Below are 26,922 nucleotides of genomic sequence, written 5' to 3' on the forward strand. Positions count from 1 at the left end.
GTGACATCTGCACGCACAATCCTCAGAACATTTCAGCCGCAGATGACACTCGCATTGTACGATCACTTTTTCACAGACGTCGTATCTTAAAGATAAGTAGTGGGTGGATTTCAAACTTTTATTTTTGACAATTGTTATAGCCAATGCTTGGTTTTTGTAGCTTTTAGCGTCAGGAAAAAAGGGAAAGTACCAATGCGGGCACCAGATACCCCACAAGGACGCCAATGACAGGTGTGTTTTATTGCCTAGGCCGGGAACACAATCACTCCTCCTGCACTATTTGTCAATCGTTTGTGCCTAAGAACTTCTGCAGCCGTCTAGCCATGTTAAATCTCTACCTCGAGAACCAATGCCTCAAATGGTTAGCCCTTAGGATGGATCCTGCATCGGAGGCCGCACCTGAACCTTCGTGCAAGAAGGCCAAGTTTCCTAGGCCTTTTGTGCCTGCCGCTCAGCTTACCGATGCACCACCAACTGCCGATCTAGGGGTTGAATTGCACTCAGATGATCCGTCGACTGCCGTGACGTCCCTCGAGGAAGCCATTTCGCAGCCAACTGGCACATCCTCGGAGCTCACTCAGACAGCAACACCCATCAAGGTCGAGGGGGAACCAGTTTCGGTGGTACCTCCAGCAGGAATCCAGACTTCAGATGTGCTAATCTCCAGACCCGACGCCAGGCCACTCTGTACTTCCTCTCCAGCCAAAAAGAAGCAGAAAAGTAAACATACCTCCTCCTCCTCAAAAGTCACACGGGATTGGCAGGCCTTCACTTCCTCTCCCATGCAGGCCTTCAGCCTCAGCCACTTCCACCCTGCCTCTTCTGAGCCCTAGGCCTGTGTCTGCTTCTTCCCTCCTATCCATAAACCCTCAGGTCAGGGAAGAAGATCATGACTCTTCTTTCTGTTCATCAGAGGAGTCCATTTCTTATGTTTCCCAGATTGCAAACCCCCCCCCCCCCCCAGAAATATTAGTCTTCAGATGAGAAATCTGTGGAGGGGGACTCTCCCCCTGAGGACATTACTTTTGGTGAGACCATCACCAAGATGGATTACTTTAAATGGGAGACTTCCCAAATGACTGACACCCAAAAAAGGTACTTTGAACTGCTGCAAGTGGAACCACACCCTCCCCTTTAGCAGTTCCTCCTGTTCTGCCTGCGTACTTGGATGCCTTGAATGCGGCCTCTAAGGCCCCCTGACTCCCAGCTTCCACCCGCTAAGCATCCTGACTGCTTCTGTAAAGTACCAGAGGACCACAAATTCTTAGTCAAGCCACCCTTGGTGGACCCAGCTGTTATTGCCACCACTGCAGATAAGCAATCTAGACTGCTGCCTTCTGCCTCCCTACTACCCACTGACAAAGACAGTAAGTACATGGATAGGATAGGTAAGAAGGTGTACACTTCTTCTACTTTGGCTTTCAGAGCCATAAATTATCAGACCCACATGACCAAGTATTCGTTAGACTTGGTCTCTCTAGCCTCCTCCATGCTGGTTTCCTTGTATGTCAGGCAGAGATCACCTCTGAGTAAGCAGTATGCAACTGAGTATAGCTGGAGTTTCTTGAGTCGGGCTGTATAGGGCATCTGTTTGAGGCCAGTAATCCTCTTGGTGAGGTACTTTTGTGGTCTTTCCAGCTGTTGCAGGTGTCTTGTAAAGTACATCCCAAATGTGGCGTTGTATTCTATGATGGGTCTAATGAGTGATCAGTAGAGAGGCACAATAACCTCTTTTGTTCTAAATGCGAACCCTTTTGTGATTAGGTGGGCCACATAGAAGGATTTTCTAACCACCTTGGCAATATGATTATCAAAGGAGAGATTACTATCTACTTGGGTCCCCAGATCCCTTATTACATTTTCTGTATTTAGGGGGCTACCACCTATGTGGTAGTTCGAGGGTACTTTATTTTTTCCAGAGGGGATGACTATGCACTTTTTGGCATTTAGCTTGAGGCCATGATTTTGACACCAGGTATCCGTCTCAGTGAGACCCTTCTGGAGGGTGTCTGTATCAGCCGGAGAATCAGTTATGGCCCCTAGTTTGCAGTCGTATGCGAACTTGGTCAGCCATAGCCCTCCTGTGCTTGCCTGTACCTCTGAGAAGTATATACTGAACAGGAGGAGTCCTAGGACTGAGCCCTGGGGGAGACGTCACTTGTAACCGGTTTAGAGTTGGACGTAGAGCCTGCAACTCTCACCATATGGGTTCTATCCATGAGCCAGTTGGCAACCCATCTCGTGACGTAGGGGTTTATGTTCAAGCTGGTGAGCTTGTCTATAATACTAGAATGGGGAATGGTGTCAAAAGCCTTTGCGAGGTCTAGGTAGGCTGTGTGGACCTCCTTTCTCTCGTCTAATGCCGTGGTAACTGTCTCAAAGAAGTCCACCAGGTTTAGGAGGCATGATCTGCCCTTAAAGCCAAACTGGGTAGGGTCCAAAGTTTGGAGGTTCCCAAGGTTTCTGTTAATGAGTTCCATGATGATGTGCTCCATAGCCATGCAGACCAGGCTAGTCAGGCTTATAGGGCAATAGTTCCCGGGGCCTGTTGTGGCTCCACCTTTGTGGAGCGGGATAACTGTTGCTGTGCACCACACTATGGGTACATAACCTGTAGAGAGGCTGAGTTTGAACAGTGTGTTTAGGTGAGGGGTTAGTTCATTTTGGAGCTCTTGTAAGACATAGCGTGGGACACCGTCCGGTCCCATTGAAGCTGTGTTTTTGGCTTTGGATCGGGCTGTTTTAACCTGTTTGTCGATGATTGACGGGGGCCCTACATTCTTCTGGTATGGTTATGGGCCCTTTAGGGGGTGAAGTTTGCACTAAAACTATCTGCCAGAATGTTGGCAATATCAGTCGGTTCAGTGTATTTTGTGCCATTCTACACTAACTCAGAGCAGATCTGAGAGTTTCCACTTAGGTTATTGACATAGCTAAAGAACGCTTTGTGGTTATCTTTGGAGTCATTGGCAGTTTTTCTTTTGAAACCAGCCTTGGATGATTTAATGAGGGATCGTAGTTTCTTACTGATACTGATCAGGATGTCTTTCCTTCTTGGGATTTTACTCTCTTCTGTACTAGTTTCCCCCTTCTGTTGTATAGCTTGTTTATGGCAAAGGTCCACCAGACTGGTTTCCTTTTTGTGGAGGAGTGAGTCTTGGTTTTACTTGGGATAGCACGATCCATGGATTCCTGCATATGCTCATAGAGTGCCTTTGTAAAGGTTTCAGCAGCTTGGACAGCATTGTCCTTTAACAAGGGGGCTGTGAACCTTTCCACCTCGGTCTTAATTAATGTGAAGTTTGCTTTTGAAAAGTTTTTCACGATGGTTTCCTTGATTGGGGGTGGGGGCGGAATGTGGATATCCAGAGTGATTAGTCTATGGTTTGATCTAACCAGCGAGGGGTTGACCTCCAGTGTGGAACAACGGTTGCCCATGTTGATGATGACTAGGTCCAATATGTTGTTCCCTCTGGTGGGGGTGTTGACCAGTTGATCCAGGGCATTCGAGTTTATTCATTCTAGGAAGCATTGGGCAAGGGAGTTGGTACTTGAGTAGTTCTCCCAGTTTATGTTTGGGTAATTGAAATCACCCAGTATTAGGGTGTTTAGTAGGACCTTCATATTTCCCAGTGTCTCCAGAAATGCGGAATGGGGGTCCTGGGTCATGGTGGATGATCTGTAGCAAGCTACAATTTGGATTGCAGGTTTACCCGTTGTTAGTTGCACATGGATGATCTCTGATGCATTGTGCTGCGTCACTAACCTGGAGGTGTGGGTATCCTTGATGAATATGGATACACCCCTGCCTTTTGTGTTTCGGTCCTGGTTCTGTGGCCGAAAGGTATGGTATGAGTTATAGCCTAGTAGTGCTGGGGTGCTCTCAGGAGCCTTAAACCAGGTTTCTGTTACTGCACAGATGTCTATGTTCTCCATACTGAGGAGTGCCTCAAGTGCATGCATTTTGAGGTTTAGACTTCTGGTGTTGAGTAGCATTACCCTCAGTTTTTGGTTACTTGTGCATTTATGGTGGTGGGTTTGTCTTTTGAGCCTTGTCTAAAAAAGGCACTATGGGGGTGGCAAGAGCCTTGGCCAGTATTCGAAAGCCTAAGGGTGACAGGTGCAAGCCATCTCTTGCGAAGCAAAGTGGCTTGTCGAGCATGTTATCCCAGGCAGACAGATACTGGATCCCCTTTGAATGACACCAGAAACTTAGCCAGTTGTTGAAATTGATAATTTCTTCTTTATACTGTAGCATCATTCTTGGTGAGGGCAGGATGCTACTCAGGGTCATACCGGCCTGGGTTACATGATCAGAGAGCTCTTCCAGGTCTCTCTTCATGTAGTCCATGGAGGTACGTCTGAGGTCATTCACACCAACATGGACAATGACAGTGTCGTATTTGTACCTGTTATGGAATGACCTGAGTGCTTGTGTTATGTGGCGGATCTTGGCGCCTGACAGGTAGCTAACTGTAACCTTCTCCTTGTCCAGCGTAGTTAGTGGGACATCAGTGTGCCTGACTATAGTCTCCTATTACTAGTGTGTTGGGTATGTTATTTTGCATTAATGGCTGTGATTGTGTGGCACACTGATTATGTGAAGTTTGTGTTTCATGGTTGGTGATGGGGTGTGGAGGTTGCTTGGATGTCTGCTTTGGAGGTCTCTGTTGGTTTTGCAGATTTTTATTTAGAGCCTCCGAGTATGTTTTCATGTATTCATGTGTGTTATTTGCCGGTGTTGGTTTATTAGGTCTATGTGAGACTGGTGGTGTGTTGCAAGTGTTACCCTTCTCCTCTTGACTGTCCATTCCAGTCTTGGGTTGAGAGAGCTTTGCCTCCAGTTTGGCTGTATAATTGCATCTCTTGCATATATTAGTGTGTAGTGGTAGGAGGAGAGGGTTGTCTGTGTACATGAGGCAGTTGTAACATTGCCTTAAAATGCCCAGATTCACCAGTTGGACTGGAGAGTACACCGGAAACTGCCCTTTGGACATGCCTGAATAGGTAGAGTAAGCTGTTTTTCTGATTGGCTGGTGGGGACGAATAGAGAGCCTTGTCCTTCTGGACTTCTTTACTCCCATCTCTTCCTGGTCCCCAAAAAAGATGGCCCCTGGAGACCCATCTTAAATCTGTCCTTTCTAAACCTTACAGCTTCAGGTACCCTCCTTCAAAATGCTCTCTCTCTCCCCACCTTGCTGCCTCTCATTCCAGCCAAGTCCTTCATGGTCACCCTAGACCTAAAGGAAGCCTACCTGCACATACCCATCAGGGGTTCCCACAGACAATTCCTGCATTTCTCTGGCCCTTCCTCTCATTTCCAATTTACTGCCTTGCCCTTTGGTTTATCCATGGCCCCCAGGGTCTTTACAAAGTGCCTGGCCCCAGCCTTTGCCTTTTGCTGCACTCAAGGGATAGACATTTACCCTTATCTGGATGACATCCTGGTTCTGGCAGATTACAGGGATGCTCTACTAAAGCATCTACATTCACCATGTCCACCTAGGATTCACCATCAACCTCCCCAGATCCTCTCTGATCCCAAGCCAGGGCAAGATTTTCCTCAGCTGCAGAATCAGAACAGACACAATGAAGGCCTTTCTACCGGAGGACAAGGTTCTGTGTTTAACTTCCCACTTCCAGGAAGCTCTACTGTCCCGATAGGTTACGGCAAGGTATTTTCTTCGCCTCTTGGGTCTGATGGCAGCAACCATCCCCATGCTACCTCTGGCAAGAATGCACATGCGCAAGCTGCAGTGGTTCCTGAAGAACACCTGGTCCCAGCACCTACATCCCCTAGAGCAGGCCGTCCCCCTCCTTCCCTGTCAGAAAACAGAAATCAACTGGTGGATCCAGCAAGTGAAATTGAACCCAGGGCTCCCACTGGACCCCCCCTCCCCAACCCATGTTATGCATACAGATGCCTCAGATATCGGTTGGGGAGCAACTCTGGCCTCTTACAAGATCCAGGCGAAGTGGCATCCCTCTCTTCAGGCCAAACACATCAATATCAGGGAAATGACAGCAGTTTTCTTAGCTCTACAGACCTTCACCCCCCTTCTGGTTCCAGGGGTGCTCCAGATTGTCACCGACAACACCACGGTAATGTGATACCTCAACAAGCAGGGAGGAACAAAGGCCTAGCAGCTGTGCAGTCTATCCCTGCTGATATGGAACTTAGCATCCTAGTTCAACTTAGTCCTGCAGGCGGTCTGCATCCCCTCACAGAACAACCACCAAGCAGACCTCTTGAGCAGAACCTCCTCGCCTCAACATGAATGGATGCTGAGTAGGCAGGTCTTCCTTGACCTAGTCCACTGTTGGGGCACTCCACAAATAGACCTGTTTGCCCCCCCCCCCAGAACAGGCAACTGTAGAGCTTCTGATCAAAACCCCACTCCCCTTTAGCATGGAGAGTTGACGCTTTCAGCTTCTCTTGGGAGGGGAGGTACCTGTATGCCTTCCCCCCATTCCCACTGATTCAGAAAGTCCTCCTGAAAATCCAGGAGGACAAACCAAAAATCTTGTTAGTGACTCCCTACTGGCCAAGGTAGCACTGGTTCCCCCCTACTTTACAAACTAGCCAAGGGCAATCACTTCAAGTTACCCTACAAGGTGGACCTACTGTCACAAGACAAAGGAACTCTCTTACACCCACAGGTACAGATGTTGTCTCTGACTCTGTGGGTGATAAACTTTTGATCCCTTTCAGACACCACTACTTAGAGGACATGCTCACAGTCCTAAGGGAAGCAAGGAAACTTACCGCCATAAAATCTTACTGGCTAAATGGGAAAGATTTGCAAAATGGTGTCCGCAAAAGGGAAGGGACCCCAGCTCCGATGTTCCCCTGGTTCTAAACTACTCGCGTTAATTGATTAAAAAAATGATCTTTTTTATTCTTCTGTAAAAGTTCATCTCTCTGCCATATCAGCTTGTCAGTCCCTGGAACTTCCCTTGTTGGCCAGGCTCGACGTAAAGCTCTTAATTAAAGGGGTCTTGCACATGATACCACCTAAGAAAACCTATCCCTCCACCCTGGGACCTTAACTAGATCTTAGAGAAATTAACCCAACATCCCTTTGAAGCTGCCGGCCCTTCCTCCTTACAGATCTGAACATGGAAGACGGTCCTCCTGGTGGCTATCACATCAGCCGGAAAAGTGTCAACTACAGGCTCTAATGGCCTGTCCCCCCTACACAGTCTTCTACAAAGACAGGGTGTCCTTGCGAACCAACCCCTCCTTTATGCTTAAAGTGGTCAGTAATCTCTCTCTAAACCAATCCATTCATCTGCCCACCTTTTTTCCCTCCCCCACTAACGAAGGGGAGAGAGGATACTGCACTCTCTGGATGTGCACAGACAACTTAGATTCTACCTGGACAAGACCAAGGCCATCAGAAAGACTAACCAGCTCTTTGTCTCCTTCCACCCCAGAGGCCTGGGCAAGGCAGTCTCCAACCATTGTTTGCTGGATCAGGAAAGCTATTTGCTTCTAGTACTCTCACCATGGAAAGGACCCCCCAGTGGGAATCAAGGCCCATTCCAGTAGAGCTGTGGCAACTTTAAGGGCCTTCATGAAAGGCCTAGACACAACATCCATTTTGGAAGCAGCCACTTGGCCACTATCCACACCTTCACCAAGCATTACTAATTGGATCAAGTTTCCAGAGCTAGAACAGAATTCGCCAGAGCAATCCTGCAGGGTCTTGTAGAACCCTCTGCATCTACCACCACCCCCCCTCCTCCTCTTAAGCTGTGGTATGCTACCACACCTAGAATACTGCAACATAGGAATAGAAGGACATAGAATACTTGTGTAAAATCATAACCATAGATGTCCTTCTCTTCCATGTTGCAGTATTTGTTCCCGCCCACCAGTCCTCCCTAGTCTTATACCTTCCTGTACTACCTACATTTCAGTAGGTCTCCAAGTTACACACCTGTAAACAACTGGCACATTTCCTGCTGGTCCTTATTCTCTGCCTGCTGGCCTTCAAATTCTGAGGATTGTGCGTGCAGATGTCACATTTAAGGCCCCTTGGTTTATGGACCTACGTGATGTCCCATGCACATTACAGAAGCTAAGCTGAAGCTTTTGTATAGAAGCCGACATACGAGTCGCCTGTGGGCAGGAAATCCCACACCTAGAATACTGCAACATGGAAGAGAAGGACGTCTATGGTTATGGTAAGATTTTACACAACTGTTCTTTCCTCCAGCCCAACGACCAAGCCTACCATGAGGCGGAAGCCCAAAAGGCCTAGGCCTGAAGCTTCAGCTGCGTCTCTCCCCACAGACATTTTTCCCACAACGCATGATAACCTGGAGATGCACTCTGCTTTGGATCTGGATCCTGAAGCCGAGCCTGTGTTGCAGGCCACTTTAGAAACAGACGCCAGCACGTCCAGGGAGGCCTCACAGACTTCATGTACTGATGTCCCAGGGAACCAAGGCTCATCCTGTCGGAAGGCCCTAGAGGAATCACACAAATCTAAGTGAGGCAAGAAGTTGAAGATTTGCTTGAATGCAGGCCTATGTCCAAACCCCGACTTTATATCAGATGGACATTCCTGTTAAGAAAAAGCAGAAAACTAAACATTCAACACCTCCTCCAGACCCAGAAAGAGTGGCAAAATTTTGCCAAGGATTATTCAAGGCCTTCATGTCTCTGAGGCCTGCTGCTGGGTTCCCTACCTTTCCTCTTTCCTGGCCTACCTCCCTCAAAACAGTGTGCAGCCTACTTCAGAGGAGGATCTTTCTTCTGATGATGACAGTGACTCATTAGCCTACTCCTCAAAAATTCCCTCCTCATTAGACTATGCTTCCCCTGAGGAAAATTCTAGTGGAATGGACTTCCCCGATGGAGGAAATCTCATTTGGAGAACCCATTTTAAAAATGAGAGACGACTTCAAGTGGGACAGTTCTCGAATGTCAGAGGTACTACAACCTTCTCCAGGTGAAACCCCCCCAGGCCTTCAGCTATCCCTCCAGTTATCCCTGCCTTTCTGGATGCCTCTGCTTCCACATCCCTACATCCTGAATTTCAGCCTCTGGCCCCTAAGAAGCCTGACAGATGTATTCATCAAGCAACAATTTCCTATTTAAGGCTCCTGTGGAGGATCTCTCTGTCATATCTGTAGCCTCGGGCAAGGCTTCAAGGTCCCTTCCATGCACTTCTCTCCTGCCCTCTGACAAAGACAGTAGGCAATTAGAGAGGTTGGGGGGGGGAATGTACACTTTAGCTACTCTAGCCTTCAAGGCTTTGAATTATCAGACTTGTATGACGAAGTATTCCCTGGAACTTCTGTCACAACTATCAAAAATTGTTTGACATGCCAGAATCAGAAAACAAGGCCTTGGGCTCTTCCCTGATTGCTGCATCATCCCAGGTGGCCCATCACTCTATAAAATGCAGCTATGATGCTATTGAAGCTACCTTCAGGTTGCAGCTTCTGCCTCATTGCTGAGAAGATTTGCTTAGCTGAGGCTTCAACCCCTACCTGAGGACATCAAGGTGAAACTCTTGGATGCTCCCCTTGGCAATTCTGCTTTATTTGGTAAGGCTTCAGCTGATCTCATCAAATCATTGCAGGAAAAGAGCTAAGAGTTAAAAGATCTCTAACATGTCTTGGTTTCTCCAGTCCCAAAATTTCACAGGAACTACCCTTCCAAGCAGGTTTTTGTCCACAGGCAAACTCAGCTGTCCTAATCCAAGAGAGCAAGAAACCTCATCACTTCTCAGCGCCTCCCTCCTCACACACTGCTAAGTAGCCTTTTCCTGACAGATCAGGTTCTTCCTTGCGCTACTCCTCTCTCCCTATGCCTATCCCTTCCAGCCTGGGAGCACACAAGACGCCTGGGTCTTGTACATCATAAAACACGGATATTTCATGACATGGCACTCTGTGCCTCCCTTCAGGGGCATCCCGCAACTACCTGCAGAACAGTTACCCCCTTCCCCTAAATATTTGCAGACCTGCTGCAACAGGGAACCATACAGTGCCCACACCCCAGAAAGAAGCGGGTTTCTACTCACACATGTTCCTAGTATCCAGAAAGGAAGGCCCCTAGAGACCCATCCTAGATCTCTCCTTCCTCAACACCTTCCTAAAGGTGCCCTCCTTCAGAATCCTCACCCTTCAGACCCTGTTTCCTCTGATCCTCCCACACGCCTTTCTGGCGTCTATAGACAACAAAGACGCCCATCTCTATATTCCCATCTATCCCAAATTCAGGAAATTTGTTTCTCTGTGGGATCCTGGCACTTTCAGGTCTCGGCCTTGCCTTTTGGTCTTCGTACAGCCCTAAGAGTTTTCACAAAATGTTTAGCCTCAGTAGTTGCATTCTGCAGACTCCAGGGCATTCATATATTCCCTTACCTGGATGACCTCCTATTCCAGGCAAACACCCCAGAAGAACTGCTGAGCAACCTCCACTCAGCCATTGTTATCCTACAGCAACTAGGGTTCACAATCCACTTCAAAAAATCTGCCCTCACCCCATCCCAAAATCATGTCCTTCTGGGGTGGGGATTCCAGACAGAGAGAATGATAGCATTTCTTCCACCTCAAAAGGCTATAGAGGTCTGTCAGACCTTTTCAGACATCCTTCCCCCTGCACCTCTTGTCAACAAAGCAATTTCTCAGAATCCTTGGACTGAAGGCTTTCACCATTCTTACGCTGCCCATGGCAGTACTCCGTATGAGGAAGTTTCACTGGTTTCTGAAGTCAGTGTGGACACATGCTCCACTCTCTGGAATTTCAAATCCCACTCCTATCCTGCTTAAAGAAGGAGCACCTATGGTGCATACAGCAAATTTCCATCAACCCAGGACTTCTCATCCACCCACTGCCCCCAACTCAAGACCTGTACACAGACTGTTTGGATACAGGCTGGGAGTCTGCATTGCACCTACATAGACTGTTCAAGGCTAATGGTCTCCCTCTCAGGAAAAGGATCACATAAATGTAAAACAGATGAAGACATTGATCCTACCCATTCAGTCCCTTATCAACCCAGGCCGGCTGAGGATTTACACAGACAAACATGACAGTTCTATGATATGTAAACAAGCAGGGGAGACCAAATACTCCCTCCTGAGCAAATAGCCTTAAAGGTTTGGGAACTAGCCCTCCAACTTTGGATTTCTCTGCAGGTGGTCTACATCCCTTCCAATCAGAACTATGTGGCTGACACACTGAGCAGATCCATAACACAGGCCCATGAATGGGTACTTCACAGGGATGTGTTCCTGGACATAGTCCACCAGTGGGGTACTCCTCAAGTAGACTTGTTTGCATCCCGTCTGAACAGACAAGTTCCAAAATTTTTTGCCAGAGAACCCTCACCCCCTGGCATGAAAGGTGGACGCCCTATCAATATGCTGGAAGGGGGAGGTTTCTATATGCATTCCCTCCCCTTTCACTCATTCCAAAAGTCCTGCTGAATATTCAGCAGGACAGACCAAAAATCATGCTGGTGACTCCCGATTGGCCAAGACAGCATTGATCCCCCCTTCTACTGCCCAGAGTGGACAACACATGGGCACCCTCATCAGTCCACAACTGGAAACTCTTCAACTGACTCTGTGGGTGATAGAGCCCTGGTACCTTTTAGACACCTGTTCTCTGAGGACGTGCTTCAAGTCCTGCAGGAGGCCATGAAACCCAGTACCAGGAAATCTTACCTCTCCAAATGGAAAACATTTTCTGTTTGGTGTGTCTGTCACAACCTAGACCCACTAACAGTAGATCTTCCTCTGGTTCTTTCTTTCTTGCGTGAGTTGCTCAGTTCTGACTTAGCTTATACTTCAGTTAAAGCACATCTGTCAGCCATTTCTGAATGTCTGCCTCTTTCCCTTCTAGGTTTAAGGCTAAACAGTTCTTCAAAGGCGTCCTGCACATTAGACCTCCCAGGAGGCCTGTGGCCCCTCCCTGGAATCCTAACTTTTTGCTAGAAAAATTGACACACTCACCCTTTTGAGCCAGCTTCCTCTAGATCCTTAAAACACTGCACATGGAAAAAACTGTCTTGCTGGTAGCTATAACTTCTGCCAGAAGGGCGTCTGAACTCCAGGCCCTGATGGCCTCTCCCCCTTTTGGATTTTCCACAATGTCAGGATTTCCCTTCGCACCAACCCCACCTTTATGCCCGGAGTAGTTAATGAGGTTTCCTTAAACCAGACTACACTTACCAGCCATTTTCCTCAAAACAATAGTGAGAAGATTTTAACACACATGATGTACATAAACAACTCAAATTTTGCCTTCACAAAACAAGAACTATAAGGAAATCTGAGCAGCTGTTTGTCTCTTTCCACACCAGGGGCTCTGAGACTGCCTGTGTCCAAACAGACCATTTCTAACTGGATTTCCAAACCCATTACCTTGTGCTGTACCTACCATGGACCCCCCCCCCCCCAGTCTGTCAAAGCTTACTCTACCAGAGCAGTGGCCTCCTCAGGTGCCTTTCTCAAAAGACTAGACACCAACTCTATCCAAGAAGCAGCTACCTGGACCTCTGTCCACACCTTTACCAAACATTACAAACTGGATTCCATCTCCAGATCTAGGGCTGGGTTGCCAGGGCCATCCTTCATGGCTTTCTGGAAACTTCTACAGCTAATTCCACCTCCATCTCTGCATAAGCTTTGGTACTCTCCCTCATGTAAAGAATACTGTAACAGATGAATAGAAGGACATAGAACAGTTGTGTAAGAACTTACCATAATGATAGAAGTCCTTCACTTCTCTGTTGCAGTATTCTGTCCCACCCTCCTTCCCCACTTCCAGTGGTTCTTGGATGTACTGACTCTGTATTCCTTCGACTGTCTCTCCGCTTGGGGCTTCTATTCTGAGGGTGTTGCGTGCGTACATTTCCTTTATGGCCTACATCCAATAGCTGCCTATGTGAGACATACCACACACTCTACAAGACTTTGGTGTACTGGCTGACATCAGGTCGCCTTGGTAGGCACCTCCCTCATGTAAAGAATACTGCAACAGAGAAGAGAAGGACATCTATCATTATGGTAAGTTCTTATTTCTTTATTTCTTGAATTTCCCCCAATTCACCATTATCACTTCTCACTTTGAATTATAGCTTTCTGCTTCTGTTATGCACACAAGCCTCAACTGTGTAGCTCTAAAATATCCATTCAAGTAATCCTACACCACCTTGTTCTACTAGAAGGTTCAACCTATACCACTTGATCTTTGCCCTCTTATCCTCTCAGATAAATTCCTTCAACCCTAATTATTGACCACAATTTCTCCTCTGGTTGTTTAAAATATGCCTGACGTACATAAAACTAAAGGGACTGATCACTGTCTCACTGCTTGTTTCTTACTGTATTATCCTTTGTTTAGTCTCTTCCCACATATCCTTAGCTGCTATACCAGAAGCTTTTTTTTAATCCATACTCCAACATTTCATCCGAAATACTTCATTTTATCATGTCCCCATAAATATGGGAATTGCTGAACCAGTTCATATGTGGTTACATAATTTACAGGTATAGCCATTGTTATAACTTAATTTTGTATCATAAAAAGACTTCAAACTGCCTCATAATGTTCAGCAACACTGAGATTTTATCAGGTACAAAATAATGTCATTTGCAAATAAAGCCAACTTGTCTTAATTGCCATGCCAGTTGTGTCCTTTAATTTCTGAGTCCCTTGTTTTCCTTGCCAACTGCTCTACATATAAAGCAAATAAAGGGGAAAGAGGACACCCCTCCCTGGTTCCTCTGTTCTGACACAGCGTATCAGAGACAAGCCCTCTTACTTTAATTCTTGCCTTCAGTCTCTCATATATCCTATTAATTAGCCATGTTATTATATCAGGGCATGCAAATTATTCCATTGCCCTACTCATAAAATCCCAATTTACTCTGTTGAATACTTAATCTGCATCAAGACTCACCAACAGAGGTGTTTTCTTGCATTCTGCTTCACTGTGGATCATCATTGTTCTATTAATGTTTGCCTCTCCTCCACCAAACCACAGTGATCCCAATCTTGGCAACACCTTTGCTATTCTTTTACATATTACAGACACAAACACTTCTTAATCATGGTTGAAAATTGAAATGGGCTTATATGAAGCTGGATCTGATGGGTTTTTTACTGACTTTTAGATACGACAGCCACCACAGCTTTCTTCCAGGATGTTGGTATTTCCCTTCAATACTGTTAAAACCTTCCAGATCTTTGTCAGTTTCTTCCTATCTCCAAAGTTCCACAAGAGTACCATCTGTTCCTGGAGACTTCTCTGCAGATTGAGTATATATCACCATTTTATCCTAACTGTTAATTGTTGAGCCTCATCTACCTCTTAGGTATACTTGGGTCTTCCATAAATATTTCCATTTGTGCTCTTTCTTGATTTCCACATTTCTCTGTTTCATATGTATTTTCAAAAAAAATTCTGAAATATCTCTAAAACCTCTGCAGGATCTCTGGTTCTTTTTCTTGTTTTAGGCCTCCTAAGTTTGTCAGCAACCCTTTCTACTTTCTGTTGCCTACGTCATTATTCTAAAAGATTTTGTGCTCTGGAGGTCTTGAAAAACAGTTGCTTAACAGCAGCTTTTATAAACTCATGCTTATTATACAAATACTTTTAGCATTCTACAGTTGCGCCTTTTGTTCTGTGAGATTCCCCTTATTCTGCAGTACTTAAACCTTTGTCAGCCTATCTAAATAATTTGTTACTTCTTGACCATATCTGCTTTTCTTTTTACCCTGTTTTTAAACTCCACTTTCATTTTATTCCACTTACTAGTTGTAACTTCTGAAGAAACTTCTGTCTTCCCTAATGACTCTCTTAAGTGTCCAGTACCCATTCCATAAATTTCTCTCTTTTTAACAGATAGGTGGGGAAGTGGCATTGTCTTTTTTACTTCATTACCCTGCAGTTTTATCTTAGTTTTTATTGGTACATGATCTGAAATAGTTATTCTGTGCCAAAGCTTTCAGCTAAATGTTAAGTTTGGTCTAGTGTAGCCCAGTTGTTGTGCCTCTGGGAGTAATATGTAAATTCTGTCTGCGTTCCTACTACTAAATTCACATTCTTCTTTCAAAATATTTTCATAATTTTTTTCAGAAGTAAACTCTGTTTTGTTGCATTTCCCTATAAGCCCTCAGATACATTCTCACTGTTGCAAATTAAGTTCTAGTTCCCAGCTGTAATATTCCCTGCTGAAAGATAATTATTTCTCCCCAAATTTTCTTAAGCTCCATAATGGCACTTTTAGATGGAATATAAGTACGTCAGCATAAACCCCCTCCTTTGCCAGTAGCCCCTTACTACCACAAATCTACCATTATCTTTTTTCAGTCTTCTATCACTGTTGGAGTTTTTCTAGCAGTTATTATGCATATTCCCCATTTTCCTTTGTCCTTGATATTCTCCTGAACATCCATACTGAAATTTTATCAAATTCACATGCTCATTTGTTTCCAAGTATGTCTGCTGTGGCATTATTATTTGCACTCTGCATTTCTTAATTTAATTCATTGCTCTTACCTTTTTGTCTATACCTGTGAGACTGTTTACATTCCAAAATAATATAGATAGCATGGCCATTATGATAAGTTGTTGCAACCTTGTTATACATGACAGCTTTGTTACATGTCTATTTTCAAGTTTTGTGTTGCATGCATCCACTAATGTTTGCTAGGTTGACATTTTATACCGTTGTTACTTGCCATCTCCTGTTGAACCTGTATCACATTTTTCAAGACTGATTTAATGATAACCCTCACACTCCCATAACCTTTTAACTTAAAACAAATTCACAAAACTATATACATCTTCAAATTATGAAGTTTAACCCTCCTGATAGGAGCAATTGTCCCAATTTGACAGCTGCATCCACAGACATTACCTAACCTAAAATTAAGATTGTCCATACTAACATGGATGTTGCAGCCTATGCTTCTACTTACACTAATTGTTATGAGTTCTTTTCTTATCACTGTTCCCTTCCCAGATGTAAAAAAAAAAAAAATTTATGCTTTCAGAAAACTCTCTTGGCCTTAAGAAAAAGTGCACTGGCCATCTTTAAATAAAAGTAAATTATACAATTGTATGTATGTCTTTCGGCTTTTCCCGGTTAGGGGTCGCCACAGCAGAACTACGGTCCGCTCATGATTGGCAGTGGATTTTATGGTGCTGAGTTGCCAGCCCGACCTTCAACGAAGGCACGCCCATTCACACTTGCACCTACCTGCATGCCCTTAACGTTCTAGCAAATACATTTAAGTATTTAGGTACCAAAAAAGCTATTATTTAATTTAGTAAATATCAAACTATTTTTACTGAGGTGCTTGCTCTTGTACCTTTTAATTTTATATTACCCTTAGCAAACTGTGCTCAGATCTCTCAAGATGTATTGCCTGAACCTGCTTGTTTTCATAGAAATATAAAAACAGATTGTACAACTGTCCTCAGCTGCAGACTTTTCCATTCACACTGAGCATTTATTAGCTAAAGGAAAACTACTCATTGCATTCACAATGTTTTCTTATTTTTCAAACCCACATGCTTACACAACTTTTTAGATGAAGCCAAGGGTATTAATCCAGACATTCACCTATACAAAAGTAAGAGAAAACACCTCACCTCTGCATATTGTAATCCATGCACTTTAACACCCCATTCCCCACCCCAGCAGCCCAAGATTACAGCATATTAGCTTAAACATACTTTTGTCCAGCCTTTCATCCTTTTTACATTGTAATGCCTATATTTCTTAAAACTAAAAAAAGCATTTGTTTACCTTGGTATCTTTAGCACATACAACAATTACAAAACAGACTGACCCTCACCCCTTCATTTTAATTACCCCAGCTACATACAACACAAATCTACTTTACTATGTGTTATACTTAATATCATTATTTAACATTATAAAGGAGGCAGGGGTCTACATAAGGAACCATTTTAGACTTGCGCTAGAATAATGCCTGTTGAAACAGATGAGGCTGATACAGAATGATGTATGAATGAGAAGGTGGAATGGAAGTAATTTTTTCATCCTAAAATCAGACGAAGGTAAAGAACCTTTAGCATTGCAACATTTTGTTGTGTTTAGCCATATTTTATTTTGGAATTTTCTAACCTCAGATTGAGTTCCTGGAGAAAACTTGTTTGTGTTAAGTAGTGTAGATGTCCCTTGTGAATATTATAACATAACCACAGGCCAGGCAGAGTTAATTTGCCAGTATTTCCTGTCTTCTTAGCCAATATTCCACAATGGATGATGACGATGACCCTCCACATCACAAGGAACAAACATGGTACCTTGGAAATATTAATCGTGCACAAGCTGAGCAGATGCTTTACGGAAAGCCAGATGGAACATTCCTAATCCGAGAAAGAGCAGAGAAGGACTCTTATGCCTGTTCAGTAGTGTGAGTATCAGTGTGTTATAATGATTAGAACAGTGATGGTAGTGCTCATAACTCTTGAATCATTCTGGTAATAGCATAGTGACATTAGAATTTTGTTTTTATGGTTGCAGTGAACTGTTTTAAATTCATTAGTGTTTGCATGTGAACTCAAGCTCATTGAATATCATGAATTTGTCTTAGTTGTGTTGCATTCCTTTAAGCTGAATTCTCTGAAGACTTGATTCCTCAGGAAGCAGCAGAGATTTTTGATTTTTATTTGCAGAATTGATTGATGCAGACATTTTCAAAGTGTTGCCTTCCCCATAGTGCAATGAGAGCTGTGGAGTTCGAGTATAAAAGTAGGAATGTGGAGCCATGGAATGTAGTCACGTGATGTGAAGCCGCCCCCCCTGCATAAAATGTTTGTGACTTCAGCCTGTCTCGCAATTGAGAAATCTTGTTATACATGCTGCATTTCAAGGATTCTCTAGAGACCTGGACTTCACAAAAATTATTTGTCTGATTTTATTCGACTTGTCCAGGTATAATTTCTAGGATCATGCTTATAGTTTGTGTACCCATAGATATGACCAGTCATCTAGAAATGTGTATTTCTTAGAACCTTTTTTTAAGACTATCATGTCTTACAGTTGATATTGTAGTTTGGTTGCACCATCTGGTGCAGCACTATGGGAGAGATTCCTTTTCCTGTGCATGTCTTACAGTTAATATTGTAGTTTGGTTGCACCATCTGGTGCAGCACTATGGGAGAGATTCCTTTTCCTGTGCATGTCTTACAGTTGATATTGTAGTTTGGTTGCACCATCTGGTGCAGCACTATGGGAGAGATTCCTTTTCCTGTGCAGCATTCTGTTGAAGATTAAACATGCCACTGATGAGCTTAGTTTCTTTTTGGCAGCCACATGTGTTGTATAAATTTTGCTTCTCTGATGTCAGTAAAACGTTGTCACGTTTGATACTTCTGTCTGAGAATGAGGCTTGGTACTCTGCATTGGTATCTGTATTAGGTTGTGTTTGTTTTACATCTGGAGGATTGCAAGGTAAAAGCCATTGACTAGGTGGTGGATTTCAGTTTTGACATTAGAATCAGAGAGAGTTATACTGCAGTAGCTGGAAAGGATGGTCTGTGCTTGTCAGGCTGGGAGGTAGTTCTTGCAGAGGCCAGAACTTTTCTTATAGTTCTAGAAGATGCCTTGTGCTTTCCTTGTAAAAAGTGCAGTAGTTAGGCCAGGAATTGAATCGTGCTGTCTGAAGTCACTAAGTCCATCAGACATATATCAGTTAATCAGGGAGGAGAATGAATTCAAAGAAAGTGAAGCGAGAACAGAAATGCTGAGTTATTTCTTTGCCATTTTATTCACAGAAGAAAGAGGGTAAATGATCCCATCATGGGAAGACAGGAGGAGTGTGATGGTAATTGAGGATGTTTAACCAGGAATAGATAAAAATGGAGCTACAGATCCTTAGAGATAACAGAGGAGAAGGGTCCATTGTAAATCCACTTCTCATTGCCCAACAAGATTTACAGAAAATGTGGGGAAATTGTACTGGAACTGTTCAGTAGATCAGTGGCCACAGTTGAAAATCCCAGAGACTTTTAAAAAGGCAGAATAAGGAGCAGTGTGTGAAGCTGCAGGCTTTTGAACTGTGACCTTAACCGAAAAAAAAATGAGAGGCTATCAAGGAAAAATCTAGTACAATGCTTGGAAGACAGCTTTGGAATAGAAATTTATGTGAGTACTTAGGTCCTGCTGCTACAGCTTAAGGACTTCAGATACAAGGGAAGTGGGCCAGAAGTGTACAGTTGGTGTCATCTGTGTATGCTTCACTAAAACCTTTAAAATAGCTCTGCAGGGGGTCCTTGCCAGCAAACTGTGAAGAGGTTTGAAGATATGGGGAAAACATTTTGATAGGTATAGAAATGGCCAGGGGATAAAGAGAAAGCTTGGTAGTAAATGTGTCTGTTACAGGTTAAAGAGATGAGTGTTTGACTGCCACAGCATACTGTTCTAAGGCCAGTGCTCTTTAATGTGCTTATTGAAGACATCACTCAAGGTATTGAAACTAAGGTCATTCTCTTTGTAGACCACCCAAATATAGGGGCATTAGGGAGACCAGTCTTGGGAGAGACCTAAAAAGTTAATTCAAAATTTTACGCTGCTGTACTGAGCAAGACATATTAGAGCGTGAAGTTCAGAGCAGTAGAGTGTGCAGTGCATCATAAGTTCTGTAACCCCCAGGGTAGAACACAAGCTGAAAAGGGGGGCACCAAAAGCAGTGAAGCAGGAGGTAAATTTAGGGGTTTATTGTAGATAGATGCAGAGCTTAACCAACAAGCATCAAGCTAATAGGACGCAGATGGAAGATGTTGGTGCCAGAACTGACAGGCTGCTGAACTATACCATTATAAAGTAGACTTTCCTACTGTCTAGATTTCTGTTCAGACCACAGCCAGAGTACTTTGCATTTCTGGATACCATTTAGGGAAGAAGATATTCAGTTGCTGAAAAAATTCCAAATGAGAAAAGAAAAAATATATAAAGATATTTAGTTATATCACAACCAATCACATTGCAGAAACAGGCATGTAAAACCTTCCACTCACTGTCATCATTCAAACATCCAGATGTCAAAGTAACAAAATGTAAGGATACTTTTTCATCTTTGGCTATTCAGTGTTTACCATACGTTCTGTTATAAATAGGTTGCTAAAGTCTAATAATTTTAGTTATTTAGCAAACTAAAATGAACTCCTATTAAACTTTCTTCTTATTTTTAATGTCCTTGATATGTTCCTTCATTGTCACTTTGAATTTCCTACATGTCTGGCCAATATAAAAAAGAGTGCAGAAACATGTCAGGGTATGAATCGTACCTGCTGTGTTGTAGTTTAAATTTATCCTGTGAAGGTTTTGTTCAACACTATTTTAAAAGGAGAAGAAGCACCAACATCCTGGAAAAAAAGCTGTGGCGGCTGTAATACCAAAAGAAAGTAGGCACCCATGAAATCCATCTTCGTATAGGCATATTTCATTGCTTAACTATGGTTATAAAGTGTTAGGTTGTAATGGCTAAAAGAATGGCAAAGGTGTTGCCAAAATATATAGATATGGATCATTGTGGTTTTGTGGAGGCAAGACGAACGTTTGACAACATTTAATAGAACAATGATGATCCAGAGGGAAGTAGAATGTAAGAAAACACTGCTGTTGATGGTGAATCTTGATACAGAGAAAGCATTCAACAGAAGAATTTTATGAGTAGGTCAGTGGAAGCATTTGCATTCTTGGATACAGTAAGGTTAATTAGGATAATATATGAGAGATCGGAGGCAAACATCGAAGTGGGAGCGTTCCTGTCTGATAAGTTGTGTCCAAACAGAGGAACCAAGCAGGGGGGTCCTCTTTCCCCTTTATTTGCATTGTTATCATTTGCAATGAAAATAAGGGTCTCAGAAATTCAAGGATATAATTGGAATGGTAATCAAGAAAAGTTGGCTTTATTTGCAGACAATATTTTGTATCTGATAAATCCAGAGTAGGATATCTCAGTGTTGTGGAACATTGAGGCAGTTTAAGTTTTTTGAGATATAGCCACAACTTTATTTTCATTAATTTTATATCTGTAAAGTATGTACCCATACATGAATTGGTTTAGCAGTACCCAGATTTATAGGGACATGATAGCATGAAGTATTTAGAAGCATGGATTTAAAAAGGATTCTGTTATGTCAGCTAAATATATATGGACTAAACAAAAGATATTACAAAAACTGAGAAACTGGAAACTCTTTCTTTATGGATATGGATAGCAAGATACAATTAATGAAAATGTTTTAGTCCGTTTACTTTTATACACAGGCCAGCCATATTTTTATCAGCCAGAGGAGAAGCTGTGGATAATAATTAATAAGTTAAAGGTTTTTTTCCTGGGAGGTTGAGGGCAAAAGTCAAGTGGGATGAATTGATCCTTCCAAAAGAACAATGTGGTTTATTATTACCTGATTTGAAGTGATATTTTAGAACTGCACAGTTAAGGGTCTTATACATAACACAAGCAGGAAGCAACAATTCAAATTGGAAAATGATGATGAAGCGGGGGGGGGGGTTCAAGAAATAAGGAGAGAGTGGAATTTTGACGCAGATCCTTAAGCAGAATAGCAGCAGTCAAAGTATTATATTCATGAAGTAGTAGAAAGTATTCTAAGAACTAAGCTAACAATGGAAATGGGGAAAAGGAGATTCTTGCAATAAAGATGACTGCAATTAGGGGTATAGAGAATAGGTAAAGGGAGGCTGGAATTTACTGGAGGGAACTAGCAAAGGAACCAAGGTATTGGGAACAAATAGAGAAGAAAAGGTAACAGAATGTGAAGAGGCCAGGTAGACGTGGCTGTAGACTGTCAGGAATTGATATTAGAATATAGGTAAAAAGAAAGGGATAAGGGAATCCTAAGTGAAAGACGAGCACTGGTAGTTTTTATTTGAATGTAGAGCAGAAGCTGCTGTTACAAACAGATAATTTAGTAGGGCATATAAAATATTGCATCATAAATATAGGAATAAATCAGAAGAGGTTAGAAAAGATTGGGAAGAGAGATTGGATGAGCAATTCACAGAGACAATGTGAGGACATATGTATGGCTCCCAGATATGCAACAGTCTAGAAGATTTAGGATTTTTGCTTTGAAGTGTTTGCATAGGTATTTTTATACCCCAGTCAGACTGCAAATAATTTTTTTTCTTAGGTGGATGACAAATGTTGGAGCTGTGATGAGGAATAAAGGGGTAACTTGGAACACATATGTGGTGTTTGTGTGATGAGTTGGCAGACTTTAAAAATTCCCTACAGAGTACTGTGTCAGAAATATTGGGTGAGCAAATGGGTATAACTAAGGAAATTATTTTTGGGGGGAATACATGATGTCCTCCTATTCCTCTGTTGCAATATTCTTTACATTAGGGAGTTGCCTGCCACAAAGACCCGACATCAACCATTATACAAAAGGCTCTCACTACTTAGAGGTGTGTGGTGCATCACACGTAGGATGCTGTCGGACATAGGCCATAAAAGTGATGTACGCACACACCATCCTCAGAACTTCCTAGCCGCCAGTCCGAACGCTTTACCTGTAGATTTGGTCTTCTCTCCGAAGTGGTTGCTGTCTTAGCATTTCAGATAAGTGCCCCGTTGGGGGAAGACTTTCTTTACCTTGTTTATTGTGGTTAGCGTTAATGTCATCCAAGAAAGGCAAATGTCAATGTGGATGTCAGATTCCACATAAAGACAATCGCCAGCAGTGCCTTTTTTGTCTTGGGCCAACCTATGTTCATAGATCTTGTTCTGTCTGCCAGGCCTTTGTGCCTAAAACTTTAAGAAGTAGGTTAGCTTCCCTATCTAGCTATTGAGAGAATCCGCGCTTGGAACTACTTTGCGAAAAGTGCTATGGAGGGTTCCTCAGGGCCTGAGGCAGAGTCACTTGCAAGGCCAAGAAGCCTAGGCCGGAAATTTCAGCTACACCTCCTGCAGTGGACAATCTCTCCTGAGGCAGTTGCTAGCCCAGAGAAACGTTCAGCCCCTATGTCTGATTCAATGGCCGAGCCCTTAATGGTGGTCGCCTTAGATCAGGATGACAGCACATCCTTGGAAGTACCGCAGGCATCAAGTGTGGATCTCTAGGGGGAGCCTAGACTTGTGATTTCCAAGGCCCCTAGGTGGATTTCCCAGATATTGATTAGGGAGGAAGTTGATTCTGACATTATTGAAACTAGGCCTGTGTCTGGCCCTCCGACCTTACATAGGACTGATCTGCATGCAAAGAAAAAACAAAAAAAAAAAAACAAAAAACTAAGCATGTGTCACTTCCACTGATTCAATAAAAGATTGGTAAAATTTTACACAGGGTGTTTTTAATGCCCTTGTGTCTCTTAGGCCTCCTTCAGGGGTTACAGTACCGGCCACACCCTGGGTCACCCCTCCTCAGAAGAAGGATGGGAAGAGGCTTCTTCCAAAGAGGAAGAATCCTCTGAGGATGAGTCCCTAGCTTATTCTCAACCCCCCTTCCCTCTGGATTATGCTTCCCTGTAGGAGGACTTCAGTGGTGGTCTGTATTATAACAGTGAACTCTTAAAATAGTGATTGCTGTATAATCGACCCAAAAAAACAAAAACACAAAATTCCGAACAAACGTAACAGTGATTTTTTTCCCCAGGGAAAGAAATCGCTGGTCCGCAAAAAAAAAAACAACCCCAAACACAAAATAAAGTGGGGGCTTGCCCCCCCCCCAACACTTAAATATACCAACTTTGAGATTGTACCATAATGTAGGAAACGGCAAAGTCCCAGAAACTTCCCAGTGATTTTTTTCCCCTGGGAAAAAAAATCGCTGTTCCATGTCTTCGGGATTTTGCTGTCTAGACATTTAGCTGTCGGTTAAACAGCGTTTGCTATATTAAGTGTTCGCTTACTTAATAGGGAACCCTTCAATGGAACTGACTCCTTAATGGAGGAAATTACTTTCAGTGAGACCTTGGGCAAGATGAGAGAACCTTTCAAATGGGATAGTTGTCAGATGTCTGAAGTTCAGAAACGTTACTACAAATTACTTCAGGTAGATACTACTAGTCCTTCAGCTGTTCCCCTTTTCCAACCTGCATTTTTGCATCCATTTGCATCTTCCAGTAAGACTCCCGACTCCCAGCACCCTAAGATTCTACAAGGTGCCTGAAGACTGTAAATTTCTTTTCAAAGCCCCTTCTGCTGACCCTTCTGTCATCACTCTGGCTTCTGATAAGCCCTCTAGGTTACTTCCCTCCACTACCCTTCTGCCATCTGACAAAGATAGCAGACATATGGAGAGGTTGGGCAAAAAAGTATACACTTCTGCCACCCTCACCTTTAGGGCGATCAGTTATCAAGCTCCCATGACTAAGTACACCTTGGAACTCTTATCCCAACTTAATTATTTCAGACTTGCCAGACTCTGAGTGTCTTTTTGGCCCTAACTTTGATTTGGGGCATCCTCTCATGTGGCTCACCATTCAATAAAATGTAGTTACGATGCTGTGGAGGCTTCAGCTAAGGCAGCTGCCACAGGTTCGTTACTGAGAAGATTTGCCTAGTGGAGACTTCAGCCTTTACCAGAGGACGTTAAATTGAAACTCATGGATGCTCCTTTTGACAATTCAGCCCTGTTTGGACTTGCTGCTGCTGCAGAATTTTTTAAAACTTTATGGGAAAAGGGTAAAGAGGTGCAGGAACTGAAACGCACCCTAGTTTCCCCGTACCAACAATTCTAAAAGAATTAGATCCTTCTAAACATGTTTTTTAGAATGTAAGAAAATACCCCTGTTGATGGCTAGTCTTGATAAAGAGAAAACATTCAACAGAGGAATTTTATCAGTAAGGAAGCATTTGCATTCCTGGATGCAGTAAGAAGGTTTATATGAGGGATTGGAGGCAAACATTGAAGTGGAAAGTTTCCCATCTCATAAGTTGTGTCTGAACAGAGGAACTAGGCAGGGGTGTCCTGTTTCCCCTTTATTTGCATTATATTATCACTTGCAGAGAAAATAAGGGTCTCAGAAATTCAAGGATGTAATTGGTATGGTAATCAAGAAAAGCTAGCGTTATTTGCAGGTGATGATATTTTGTAATTGATGAATCAAGAAAAGGGCATCTCAGTGTTGTGGAACATTCTGTGAGAGTTTCAAATGTTGGAGGTGTGATAGGGACTAGACAGGTAACTGAAAACATATATTTTGTTAGTGTAATGAGTTAGCAGACTTTGGAGTACTATGTGAGAAATATTGGGTGAGCAAATGCGTATAACTAAGAAAATTATTTTTTTGAGCTGGGGGAATACATGATCTGAATTGTCTAGATGTATAAGGCCTTAAGTTTAATTCTCATGGCTACCAAAAAACAACAGTTAGTAGAAAATGGAAATCAAAGTCTAAACCAACCATATTTGAAGTGATGAATGTTGCAACAGAGATGAAGAATTGACAGTGGGATCTTTAGAAAAGGGTAGGAACAAATTACGTAGAAAAATTGAATTGTGGAAGCAATACATGCACAGAAATATTTTTGAGGGGGAATGGTTTTAGAGAAGGCAGGAACTGACCAACTTATGCAATGTTGGCTTAATTATATTGTAAGCATCCAGATGAAGAGCCAGCAGACTGTAACGAGCTGTAAAGATTATTTAATGTAAAAAGCACATAAATAAACAGACCAGTTTTGGCTTGACAGAATTTAACAGCCTTCCTCAGTGTTACGATTGAACCATAAAAACAGTGTGCTTAAATACCTAATGGCTATGCCCATAAGCCATGTCATTGGTTAATTAATTATAAATATTCATTTAGTCCAGGAGAGAATAAGGCACCTAATTTTTATGATCCACTTTTTTTCTTTGGAGTCCAAAAGACTATGCCAACCTCCTTTATTTGTCTTATTTCCTGATATTTTATCAGTAATGGTAAATCTGAAAATAGCATTTGGATGATTAACGGTATGTTTATATAGGGCACTTGTTGGTTTCCTGTTCCTAATGCCACTTAGGTGTTCTGAGATACGTATGTGCAGGGGTCTGGATGTCCTACGTAAAAGGCATGGCATGTGCAGGTTGCTAAATATATGAGCCAATCTGACCCACAATTGGCGAAAAAAGTTATGTCATACACTTATCCGGTGTTGGTACTTGTAAATTCCTTAGTTTTATTAACGGACTCAGTGTGTGCAATGCCCACATGGCACACATCCTGTCAGAAAATCCCCAGTCATGGTCCCTATCCCTATTTGGCTGATGACTGTGTTTATAATGGCTCAACTGGGAATCCATATTCCTACCTCTCCTAAAGGAGAACTGACATCTTTCTTTTAAAATAGATGATAAAAAGTCATCTACCCTCAAAATATTCCAATGTCTCTGAACTATATCAAATACGATGTCTGTATTTCGGCCATAAGTAGTCAAGAGCTGAAGACTGGGATTTTTAATAGTAGGTTTAACTTTATACTTAAGCGTATCCTGTCTATCCATTTTTGATGCATCTCAGAACACCTAAGTGGCATTAGGAACAGGAAACCAACAAGTGCCCTATATAAACATACCATTAATCATCCAAATGCTATTTTCAGATTTACCATTATTGATAAAATATCAGGAAATAAGACAAATAAAGGAGGTTGGCATAGTCTTTTGGACTCTAAAGAAAAAAAGTGGATCATAAAATTAGGTGCCTTATTCTCACCTGGACTAAATGAATATTTATAATTAATTAACCACTGTCATGGCTTATGGGCATAGCCATTAGGTATTTAAGCACACTGTTTTATGGTTCAATCGTTAACACTGAGGAAGGCTGTTAAATTTTGTCAAGCCAAAACCGGTCTGTTTATGTGCTTTTTACATTAAATAATCTTTACAGCTCGTCACAGTCTGCTGGCTCTTCATCTGGATGTTTGGATTTTGGTTTTGAGCCGTGCAGCTGCCT

At 42.9% G+C, this 26,922-nt stretch overlaps 1 protein-coding gene across 1 annotated transcript in view; it reads left to right on the plus strand.

Moving 5' to 3' along the window:
• The window catches only part of PIK3R2 (phosphoinositide-3-kinase regulatory subunit 2), a 1,862,656-nt gene that overhangs the window by 1,803,071 nt on the left and 32,663 nt on the right, over positions 1-26,922 (plus strand). Inside the window, exon 15 of the mRNA XM_044090759.1 lies at positions 17,252-17,422. Within this exon, the coding sequence (XP_043946694.1) occupies positions 17,252-17,422 (171 nt within the window). The remainder of the gene's footprint in view (positions 1-17,251; positions 17,423-26,922) is intronic.

This window comes from Protopterus annectens, chromosome 13.part0 (genome assembly GCF_019279795.1).
Source record: "Protopterus annectens isolate FY-2018-M chromosome 13.part0, PAN1.0, whole genome shotgun sequence".
Taxonomy (NCBI): Eukaryota; Metazoa; Chordata; order Ceratodontiformes; family Protopteridae; genus Protopterus; species Protopterus annectens.